Here is a 12607-nt window from a genome sequence, read left to right as displayed (position 1 = left end):
AATAATTTACATGTTGCTATGTTTTTATTATGAAATATTTTAATTAGCATGTTGGTAGCAATAATTAACAATAACGTTCCCTTGCAACTGCAGTGCAAGGCATCAGTTGCTAACGTGCTCTAAATGGTTGCTAGGGCAAGGCTTGGCAACATTATGAGATGAGTAGCAAAATATTAATAGAAATAACTGTATTAGAGATATTTAGACTTTTTATTGTAAAGAAAAACAAAAATACTGATCAAAGTATTAAAGTCAAAATGCCTCTTACAATTACAATTCAGATTACAATTCACTGAACTTCAACATCAATCAAGTCAAGTTCAGTGAGCAGAAACCCATAGTTTTGAAGGCGATGGAGTGTGTGTGTGACAGTGTTGAGTGCTGATCTGTGCAGCCGGAGCAGGAAGGCAGGTTTCGGCTGCTGATGCTGTGTGTCCTGACCTGCGCTCTGTTTCCCAAAAGCATCACAAGTCTATAGACTGCAGAATCAGCAGAAGACCACTGTACATCCATGTATACACTGAGGTATCAACACAATCTCTTTACAATTGGTTATGTTTTTCTAATATTCATTGATAATTTTATTATTTGCATGTGTACGGGTGGGCCTTCTTACCACCATGTGGTGATCAAAATGTTTCGGTCTCACTTTTCAGCATTTGTGAGGCACATTTTTCATGTATGTCTACCCCAGGGGTGTACAAAGTTGGTCCTGGAGGGCTGGTGTCCTGCAGATTTTAGCTCCAACTTGCCTCAACACACCTGCAAGGATGTTTTTAGAAAGCCTAGTGAGAGCTTGATTAGCTAGCCCAGGTGTGTCTGATTGGGATTGGAACTAAACTTTGCAGGACACCGGCCCTCCAGGACCGAGTTTGGACATGCCTGGTCTACCCTAAATGACTTGTATTTTTCAAAGATCTGAAATTTCTCTCGCGAGTGCCATTTGCCCTTGTTCGTAAATCTACCAGAAGACGTTGACTGACTGACTGACTGACTGATGTCCTGCTGAGTATAGCTCCAACTTTCTTCAACACGCCTGCCTGGACGTTTCTAGTATACCTAGAATAAGCTTGATTGGCTGGATCAGGTTTGTTTAATTGTGGTTGGAACTAAAATATGCAGGACACTGGCCCTCCAGGACCGAGTTTGGACACCCCTGGTTTAAGCAGTGTAACGGCACGAGCACTGATTTTGTTTCTTTACCGCTTTCTGGAACTGTTCTTCGCCAGACTCGAACATTGTTGTTGTGGTCAACTTCGCTCTGGTTCTCGAATCCTTCGACGAACATGGGGAGCCAAAGGACAAACTTATAACAACGGGAAAGCAGTCCATACGGAGGTAAGCGGTCAGCTGGTAAGCACAAAAAGGAATGGCCACATACTGCCTCAAAGTGTTCCTCTGGCTACATAATTCGCGACCTCCAGAAGTGTATAGGGCAGGCAGGGATGTCCAAACTTGGTCCGGGAGGGCCGGTGTCCAACAAAGTTTAGTTCCAATCCCAATCAGACACACCTGGGCTAGCTAATAAAGCACTTTCTAGGATTTAGAAACATCCTTGAAGGTGCGTTGAGGCAAGTTGGAGCTAAAATCTGCAGGACACCGGACCTCCAGGACCGACTTTGGACACCCCTTGTATAGGGGGAAGTTTTCAGAATGAGCCTATGGTTAAATAGCCACTAATACACCAAAATGTACTTCCTAGAATTCCCAGTGAGATCAGGTAAAGATTATACTTTATTTCCCACTTCATCATTGAATATATATGATTTCTACAGATGAGGTAAACAAAATCAGTGCTAGTGCCATTACACTGCTTAATCCAGGGGTGTCCAAACTCAATCCTGGAGGGCTGGTGTCCTGCATATTTTAATTTCAACCACAATTAAACACACTTGAAGCAGCTAATCAAGCTTATTCTAGATATACAAGAATCTTCCAGGCATGTCTGTTGAAGCAAGCAGCTGGACACTGGCCCTCCAGGACCGAGTTTAGACAGCCCTTGCTTAAACCATATCAGAATAACAACATCGTGTCATTCCTTGTAGATAAATTTGCCATTAATTGTAGATGTTTTTCTACATGTTGTATTCATTTTGGTCACAGTCTTCTTCACGACTGTGCATATTTCACATGGTGTGATGCTTATGATGCTTTTGGGAAGTGTAGCCAAAGTTTGCTCATTCGCCCTCTGAAGATGACATTCGTATTGAACACATGAGAACAATGCTAAAGGCACTTAAATGATAATTCCCCATCAACCCCATCGGCACATCGAGAGGGCCACGGTTTTGGTCATCCACGTCTACATCCAATCTCAGAAAACTGGATTGTTTTCACTTCATAAAGGGTTCGGTATTGTTCTTTTTTTTTTTAAGTTCTCTTCACAATGTTTGACAGTATAAAATAACGAATTGTAAAAATATACGTTCTCTGGAGCATAATAAAAATGTTCTTCCTGTACATGTTTTTTGTTGTTAACGCCACTCTTTGAACATTTATCTACAAACTTCATACATTTGTACAGCAGATAGGCAAGCATGGCTTATACATCCTCACTGAAAAGTGTCAGATTGTTCCAGAAAGGGAAATACTCTTGTTTTTTTACGTCACTGAAACCGTGTATGACGTAGCGATGCAGCACAGACGTGTATGCATCATCTTCACCGTCATGCATTACATTCAGAGTCATTACCGTAACTGCAGGATCACTTCCGCCTCTGGTTTTGGGGTACGCTGGATGTTCAATCCGCTTCCGATTCCTCAACATTCCCGTCTCGTGAAGCTCTGGCTTTGACTTAAGAGGGTGTGGGGCAAATCATTATTGCTTATTGCTTATAAAGAGTGCAGATCTACAGCGACAGGAACGTCCGATCCACTCCCGTGTCCAACCGCTGAGCTGTAGGAAAAGCTGTGACGGCTCTTAGATACTCGTTTTGTCTTTGATTGATTGATTTTTTTAGGGCAGAGGTGTGATATCTGCAGGCAGGTAATGGGCAGGTCATCATTGGGTGAGGAGGTCAGAAGGTCAGGGTTAGTTGCCAGTGGTGGCTGAGTGGGTTAGAGAGACAAACGAACAGAAAAGAAGGGGGGGAAGGGAAACAAGAAAAAAGGAGGAAGGAAACAAAAGATAGAGGAGATTAGTTTCAGCTAGTGAAAAGCAGGATGACAATATGAAAAGTATTATTTTTATAAAACGGTCACATGTAGGCTCTTGATTCAGTCCAGTTGCCCCACAGCTAGATGTCAAATGGATGAATCTGACATTTATTAAATGGGATAAATAGCCCCTTGGGATGAGCCATCGTATTTTAGAGGGGTCCCTAATATAATGCATATAATTATAATAATAATACAGGAGATTCTTAGTCCAGTCCAGTACTAATAGCATCAAAAAGTGGACTGTATTGTTGTACGGTTTTAGAAATAGTTGCAAAATGTGAAGTTTAACGACATTTAGCAAAAACGGACATTTTTTTATTGTAAAATGTAACTATTATCACTCATGCACTTCATCTAAAGTTCTATGTACATACAGCACACATTCATGTAAACTCATGTAAAATACTTCTGCAGTAGAGGCCAGCTAGCGAAGTGCTATGCAGGTAAACCTCAATCCTCAATCCCATCTCAGAGCAGGTTGGGTGCTGTTGGACCAGTGGGTTAAAGGTGGGGGCTCGTCCGGGATGGGAGTGAGGTTCAGGGGAGGAGTGTAACGGAGGCCAGCTAGCGAAGTGCTATGCAGGTAAAACTCCCTCTTCTGACCCCAAAAGGTGCTCTAGCGACTGACGTTAGAAGCCATGGTCTTTAGCCTACTTGTTAGAGCAACCGACTCCCATGCAAAGAATTGCCGATTCGATCCCAGCTTTGCTTGGATTGGGTGCAGCAGAAGCGGTGGATTACACATGGGGACTCATCCTGGATGAAAGTGAGGTTTAGGGGAGTGAGTGTAACGGTGGCCAGCTAGCAAAGTGCAATGTAGGTAAATCTAACTCCACGGGCATCTAAAGGTGCTCAAGCAGCAGACACAAGAGGCCATGGTTTTTAGTCTACTTGTTAGAACAACCAACTCCCATGCAAAGAATCACAGATTCGATCACATAGTGAGGGTTGGGTGCAGTGGGGTTAAATGTGAGGGGCTCGTCCAGGATGGCAGTTAGGTTTAGGGGGGTGAATGTAACTGAAACCAGCTAGCAAAGTGCTGTGCAGGTAAACCTCACTTCTCTGACCTCAAAGGTGCTCTAGTGCAGGGATGTCAAACTCAATTCCTGGAGGGCTGCCGCTCTGCACAGTGTAGTTCCAAACCTAAATAAACACATCTGATCAAACTAATTGAGTTCTTCAGGATTGTTTGTAACCTACAGGTAGTATGTTGGAGCAGGGTTGGAACTAAACTGTGCAGGGCTGCGGCCCTCCAGGAATTAAGTTTGATATCCCTGCTCTAGTGACAGACACTAGAGCCCATGGTCTTTAGCCTGCTTGTTAGAGCGACCGACTCCCATGCAAAGAATCGCCGATTCAATCCCAGCTTTGCGAGGGTTGGGTGCAGTAGGATCGGTGGGTTACACGTAGGGACACGTCTGGGATGAAAGTGAGGTTTAGGGGGGTGAGTGTAACGGTAGTCTGCTAGCAAAGAGCTGTGCAAGTAAATCTCATTACTCTCACCTCAAAAAGTGCTCTAGCAACAGACACTAGAGGCCATGGTCCTTTGCTCACTTGTTAGAACAACTGACTCCCATGCAAAGAATCGCCAGTTCGATCCCAGCTTAGAGCAGGTTGGGTGCAGTAGGACCGGTAGATTAAACGTGGGGGCTCGTCCGGGATGGGAGTGAGGTTTAGAGCGGTGAATGTAACGGAGACCAGCTAGCGAAATGCTATGCAGGTAAACCTTTCTCCTCTGACCATAAAAGGTGCTCTAACAACAGACGTTACAGGCCATGGTCTTTAGTCTGCTTGTTACAGCAACCAACTCAGAGAATTGCCCTTTTGATCCCAGCTCAGCGTTGGTTGGGTGCAGTAGGACAGATGGGTTACAAGTGAGAGAAGTGAGGTTTACCTGTATAGTACTTCGCTAGCGGGCCTCCATTACACTTAATTGTTCATTTATTTAATCGCAAAGTGAAAACTATTGTTGTCTAGTTCTATTCAGCTAAAAACAACTTTAAGTTCTGAACTTATTGGTATGTTATAAATATTAACGTCATGTTTATTCACATTGTCTATAGTGAAAAGCACTACACAAATACATTTTGATTATGGTGTTTATAGGCGGACTTTCTGTTTGTCTGACCAATTAAAAATGAGGAGGTATGCAGGAAACCAATCAGTCGTCAAATATCCAATACCATCTAGTAAGTGTAGATAGTTTAGTTATTATCGATTATTTTTACTATGTGTACTGTATTTTGCACTCCACACAGGTCTAAAGAATTTTTTTATGCATATTACTGATCTTTTGAAGGTTTTATCGCTTCTGTTGTGCTCTTTTGTATGTCGCGCCAATGTAATATCGTTTTTTTTGCACTGTTAGTTGCGACAAAATAGCTTTAGCTTTATCTAAACTTATCATCTTTCTCAGTAACAAATAAAAATAAGTCACCTTGAAACTTTCAATAATGATGATAATGCCAAAATAGCATTTCAAATCAAGCTTGTATTATTGGTTGAACAATATTGATTGAAGTATTTTACATGGAGTGTATCTGGAGCATTGCTGTGGGCCGACTGAATGTGAGAGCCTTGAAGAACGCCTTCATCTTTGCAATTTAGTAAAACCATGAGGTAAAAGCATGATTTCACACACAGCATGAGGAACTGCCTATACTGACAGAGGAGGCATGTTAAGAAGGAGGAAATCAAGAGAGAAAACACTGACTGATGTGAGTTGGGATGACTGGAAAAGTTCATTTGATTCAACTAAAAAACTTTTAGGTAGCACAATATATATATATTTTACAATGAAGCATTCTTTAGTGGCCATGAACAAAAGACACCATTTTGCAGATATAACTTAATGAAATGTATGATTTCTTTCCCAACTGTTTACCTACGTTTACCTTATGACTGAATTATACGTTATATATTATCAGAACAAGGTTTTGTGCCATGTAGCCATGTAATAAGCAATATAAAGTTTTCACAAAAAAAAAACCCTTTAGGGTTATACAGCAGCACAGCAATTAGCGCAATGTTGTAATTGAATTATATGTAGGTTAGTGTATGCTCCATTCAGCTGTTTTCATTTCTATCAGCTTTGCCATTAATTAATAAACTTTTACAGCTCAGAACAATGCTTTGTGTCATTTTTTCCTTTTTGTGTCAAGTTGCTGTGTAATAAGCAGGATAAAGTACATCCAGCAGATGTTTTTACAGAATAAAGGTTAGTGTCTGCTCCATTCAGCTATTTTCATTTCTATCAGCTCTGCCTTTAATTAAATAACAAATACAGTATAACTATTACAGTATAATTTTTTAAAATTTTTTTCATCTTTTGTGTCAAGTAGCTGCGTAATAAGTGGGACAAAATAAATCAAAAAGTTTAGTGTATGCTCCATTGTGGATCTGAACAATGCTTTGTGTCAATTTTCTTTATTTTTCAATCTTTTATGGCAAATAGTTATGTATTAAGTGGGATAAAGTACATCTAGCTGGTTGTTTTCACAGAAAAAAAGTCCCTTTAAGTCTATACAACTGTACTCCGTGTTTGGTGCCATCTTGTGACTGAATACTGTGTAGGTTAGTGTATACTCCATCAGCTCCATTTCTGTCAGCTTTGCCTATAATTAAAGCAATTATAAACTATTACAGCTCAAAACAATACTTTACGTTGAATTTGTTTTACCTTTTGTGGCAAGTAGCCATGCAATAAGCAGGATAAAGTACATCCAGCCGGGTATGCCTCATTCAGCTGTTTTCAGCTTTGTGCTTAATTAAAAGAATAATGAACTATCACAACAGTCTTCCAATAAGCCTGTCAGACTTTTATTCTGCGATTACAACCGCCTGGATGTACTTTATCCCTTGCATAATACATTCAAAATTTAATATCTAAAGTAAAGATTTAACTATTATGGCTCAGAGCAATGTTTTGTGTAAAATGTATTACCTTTTGTGGCAAGTAGCCAAGTAATAAGTCGGATAAAGTACGTCTAGACAGTTGTTTTCACAGAAAAAAGCCCTACAGTACAACAGTACTCCACGTTTGGCGCCATTTTGCAACTGAATAATGTGTAGGTTAGTGTATGCTTCATTTAGCCATTTTCCTTTCTATCAGATTTGCTTTTAATTAAAGGAATAATAAACTAATACAGCTCAAAACAATCCTTTATGCTTAATTTTCACCTTTTGTGGCAAGTAGCCATGGAATAAGCGGGATAAAGTACATCCAGCCGGGTATACTCCATTCAGCTGTTTTCATTTCTGTCAGCTTTAAACTATCACAGCAGTCTTCCAATAAGCCTGTCAGACTTTTATTCTGTGGTTACAACCACCTGTATGTACTTTATGCCTTATTATACATTTAGAATTTAACATATATATATATATATATATATATATATATATATATATATATATATATATATATATATATATATATATATATATATATATTTGCACACTCAATTTTCATGCAGTTGAAGAGTTCAGATGATGCTGTAAGAGTCTGATCTGTGATTGAATATGTGTGAATCCCTTTCGTTTTTTTCATTGCCGACTGCTATTAAACACTAGAGTTCTGAACAAGACACAGCTTATGATGGAGATGGAGGATCAATGATTGCTGGTTAAGAACTGAAAAAACACTAGTCAGAAATGATTTAGGGGCCAAAACAACCACTGCTGCGTTTTTACTCAATAAAATTTTTTATTGCCTTTTCAAATTCATTTTTTCTCTCTCATTCTATTTACAACAACATAAAAATCTTGGCCTTAATGATACAAAGCAAAACTACAACTGTTTTTTTTTTCTAGCATAATAGCATCGCAAATTCAAGCTGTGGGATTTTTAGCCATTACCCTCAGCGTTGCAGACTACCGACAAATCACAGGACACAGAATATAAAATGCTTTTTTTGCATATAAACATTGAAAAAGTCCTGTCATTCATATATAAAGCCCTAACATATATCCAAAAATATAGGAAATTTTCTAACATGGTGCTATAAAGCTGCTATGATGCATATGCTTTTTTCTTTCCTACAAATAGCCCTCTATAATACCATAACTATCTCTTCCAAAATACAAGTAGAATTTGACAATTCATATACATTCCTGCTTTATATATTTGTTTTAGATATATATATATTTATTTAAAAAGCCACAAGTAAATACTATTTTCTTTTCAACAACAAGAAATAAAAAGAAGCTTACAGTAAAACATAAAAAATGTATCAAGTGGATTTGTTTTTTTTTTCTTCTCTTAAATGCTTTTATACTCTTGACACGGTCGCATCTCACATCCGTCCACTCGGCAGTGGGCAACCGTAAGACTCATTTCAGTTTCATGGTCTGAGGTTTGATGTAGGTTTTCACTTTTTCTCAACATGTCTGCTCACCAAAAAGCAGAGGAGATGAATGATTCTGACGTTCATATTCAGTGCAAAATAAAAGGCTTGTGCCACAGTTATCGACAGATGGAAATAATGATAATAAAACAAGTAAACAGCTGAGATCAAAACAAAAAGTGATTCGTGTGGTCCAGTACAAATGCACAGACTGGAAATCTGGAAGCTCTGTGCAAAATGGATTTACAATAGTAGATTTTCTTCGAAGCAGTAGTTCTGTTATGTCAGGGGTGTCCAAATTCAATCCTTGAGGGCTTTTGCTTCAACTTGACTCAACACACCTGCAAGGATGTTCCTAGAAAGCCTTGTAAAGCTGCGGTCACGCTGCACTTTTCTCCCTATAGACTTCCATTCATACGCAACCGAATGCAACACACTGCAAACGCAAGCAACAAGTTTCGCAGGCTGCTATGTTGCAAAATTCAAGCTTAGTGACCTGCGAGATCGAATCATGTGATTTCGTGAGACCAATCGAAGATCATAACATGACCTCTCTGTGCAGACATTTTAAATATTGACCAATCGCTTGCTTTTTTTAAATGTTGTCTTGTTTAATCCCGCCCCTTTTCGAAGTGCCGTACGACTCCGACACTCTAGTGTGACCACAGCATAAGAGCTTGATTAGGTATCCCAGGTGTGTCTGATTAGAGTTGGAACTAAACTTTGCAGGACACCGGCCCTCCAGGACTGAGTTTGGGCAACCCTGGGTTATGTAAAAACATGTATAGCACACACACACACACACACACACACACACACACACACACGCACACACACAAATGGTATGAAAAATAAAACACTGAAAGAGAGGAAGCAATCTTGTCTGATCTGCTTGATATCTGTAGTCATTTTGTCAGTTTATGCAAATAAAACATCTGAATCATGTGTACACACACACACACGAACATAGGCTGCACAAACTGAATTTATATGCAGTTAAATTCATGTGAACAAGGAAATATCAACGTAGTGTATTGACTGATCAAACATTTATTATTCAATAAAAATCAAACTGAATATCTGTTTTAAAAGTAGACGATTGAATGAATTATTTAACTACATTACTAATGAAACATTTAAGACGCTTTTAAAAAAAAACTTTTTAATCATTTTGCAGAACTTGCAACTTGAGCGTTGCTGATAGAGCAAATATTATAACATTATCTTGATTATTATTGGTGATTATACGCCAGATGTTACTCCTTTATATATATAGATATACATATATAAACCATTAATCATTTTTTAATTTTAATTTTTTTCTTTTTTTGAGCTAAAATGCCATTCAATTTAAATTTTCATAACTGCAATGGGAAAAAATGCTTCCTTTTCTTATATTTGTTTGCCTTGTTTCTAGTACAATTATCTAACAATTCTTACATAAAGAAGCATTTTTAGACGAGCAAAACATATTGTCTTGTTTTAAGAAATAATATGTCAAAATTAAGACAAAAAAACAAGGAAAGTAATCTGCCAATGGGGTGCGCAAAATATTCTTATACCAAAATCAAAAACAAGATTATTTTAATTACCCCATTGGCAGATTATCTAGCTTGTTTCAAGGACAAACTCACTTAAATTTGGCATATTATTTCTGAAAACAAGACAATATGCTTTGCTTGTCTAGAAAACACCTCTTGATTTAAGAAATTGGAGATATTTGGACAAGAAAAAGTCATGCTGTGTTCACACCAGATGCGGCACATGTGAATAAATCCCTGTAAATAGATGCGTGAACATGTTGAGTTTACTCACTTCATTTGCGCGTCAAATTCGCTTATATTAGATGTGGATTTGCATCATTGGTGGGGCCTCTGACTGACTTCATTGCTAACATGAATTTTATTCAGAGTGTAGCTGTGCTTTAAATGCTTTAGGAAGGCTGAAAAACAGCATCTATTTGTTCGGTGCCATGTCTAAGTCCATTAGATCTTTTTACAGCCACACAGCTCTATCAGAATCTATCAGCTTTGCCTTTAATTAAAAATTATAATACACTATTACAGTACAATTTTTTTTTTGTGTCAAGTAGCTGTGTAATAAGTGGGATAAAGGTTAGTGTATGCTCCATTCAGCTGTTTAATTTTTTTTTTTTTTTTGCATAGATCCACACAGCACTGTGAGTTTATCAACTCCTCCAGAGACTGTACCTGGATGATGGAAGCTTTCAACAGTGCTTCAGACTAAGCCCAGTCCAGTTTGATGAGCTGTTGTCTGGTGTCGACAGGAAGATTTCCCCTCAGGACACACACAACAGGCACTACGTCATACTCACGCCCCATACAGGAGCAAGCTCCTGATTGGTTAACGTGGCGGGGATCTCAGCAAAAGTTGAGATATTCCAACTTGAGCAAATCGCGCGTTAAGTGCATCAAATGCACAAAATGCTCAATTCACGGCAACTTTATTTGCATGAATCACGCCGCAGGATGTCTATTCACGCCTTTGCATTGACAACATGTAAATCAACTCACGCTTGACTCACAGCCGTGCCTGGTGTGAACGCACCATCAGAAAAGCAGTGTTGCAGTGTGTCAATCAAATGTCAATCAGAAGTTGCCTTCCACTTGAATATTCAAGCAGATCTTGACCAATCAGCTGACAGATACTGAAATACTCAAACTAATCTGAAATATTTCAAATAAATCAAATTCCTTAAAAGCTGAAATCTGTCATTTCTCTCCCCATATACTGTCCCATCCTTAATATGAAGTCTAATTTTAACTTACAAATTTGGATTTTTGTTTGAGACATGTCAGTGTTTGCACCATTACATACAGTTGAAGTCAAAATTATTCGCCCTCCTGTGAATGATTTTTTTCAAATCTTTCCCAAATGATGTTAAACAGAGCAAGGAATTTTACGTCAGTATTTCCTATAATATTTTTTATTTTTTCTTTATTATTCCGGCTAGAATAAAAGCAGTTTTATTTATTTTTTTAACCATTTTAAGATCAATATTATTAGCCCCCTTAAGCATTATTTGTTTTCAATTAAGTACAGAACAAGCGGCGCGTTGGCGCAGTGGATAGGGATGTCGCCTCACAGCAAGAATGTCGCTGGTTCGAGCCTCAGCTGAGTCAGTTGGCATTTCTGTGTGGAGTTTGCTTGTTCTCCCTGTGTTCGCGTGGGTTTCCTCCAGGTGCCCATTTCCCCCAAAAGCCCAAAGACATGCGCTATAGGTGAACTGGGTAAGCTAAATTGTCTGCAGTGTATGGTTGTGAATGCAAAAGTGTATGGCTGTTTCCCAGTACTGGGTTGCAGCCGGAAGAGCATCCGCTTTGTAAAACATATGCTGGATAAATTGGCGGTTCATTCCGCAGTGGCGACCCCTAATAATTAAGGGATTAAGCCGAAGGAAAATAAATGAATGTAGTTTTGGTTGAGACCTAGAGACTTGACACTTGGTCAGTAATGTGCGCCACTGCACAGTTGCCATGAATCGTCCAAATCAGACAGTAGATGGCGCTAAGGAGCCCATCAATGCATTAGTGCCAATAACTCCTAAACCGCTAGTCGTAGACTCAAAATAATTACATATTTAGAATCCTTAGCTCAAAACAAACTAGATAAAAATATTTAAAAAAAATAGATTCATATTTTCAGATGTTTCCCAAATGATGTTTAACAGAGCAAGGACTTTTTCACAGTATTTCCTATAATATTTTTCTTCTAGAGATAGACTTATTAGTTTTATCTCAGCTAGAATAAAAGCAGTTTTTTAAACCATTTTAAGGTCAATATTATTAGCCATCTTAAGCAATATTGTTTTTCAATTATCTACAGAACAAACCATCATTATACATTGATTTGCCTAATTAGCTTAACTTAATAAATACATTAATTAACCTAGTTAAACCTTTAAATGTCACTTTAAGCTGAAAAATATCTAGTCAAATATTATGAACTGTCATCATGCCAAAGATAAAAGAAATCAGTTATTAAAACTATTATTATTAAAAAAAAATCATTCTGCTTAACAGAAATTGGGGAAAAATACACAATAATTCAAGAGGGCTAGTAATTCAGACTTCAGTTGCATGTTA

General features: G+C 38.4%; 1 protein-coding gene and 1 long non-coding RNA gene across 9 annotated transcripts in view; one reads left to right on the top strand and one right to left on the bottom strand.

The window, feature by feature from the left end:
* Positions 1 to 2352: 2352 nt before the first annotated feature.
* Positions 2353 to 12607, bottom strand: part of qkib (QKI, KH domain containing, RNA binding b) — a 179827-nt gene continuing 169572 nt past the window's right edge. For all 8 annotated transcript variants that reach the window (XM_073920532.1, XM_073920533.1, XM_073920536.1 and 5 more), the window contains one exon: positions 2353 to 3048. In XM_073920532.1, coding sequence (XP_073776633.1) covers positions 3032 to 3048 — 17 coding nt within the window. In that variant the 3' untranslated portion in view covers positions 2353 to 3031. The remainder of the gene's footprint in view (positions 3049 to 12607) is intronic.
* LOC141377098 (uncharacterized) lies at positions 7967 to 10891 on the top strand. The gene is made up of 2 exons (XR_012389090.1): positions 7967 to 10026; positions 10105 to 10891. It is a non-coding gene; the product is annotated as an uncharacterized lncRNA (long non-coding RNA).

This window comes from Danio rerio, chromosome 13 (genome assembly GCF_049306965.1).
Source record: "Danio rerio strain Tuebingen ecotype United States chromosome 13, GRCz12tu, whole genome shotgun sequence".
NCBI lineage: Eukaryota > Metazoa > Chordata > Actinopteri > Cypriniformes > Danionidae > Danio > Danio rerio.
The sequence above is the reverse complement of the archived record's forward strand: the minus strand, read 5'-3'. Positions and strand labels throughout refer to the sequence as shown.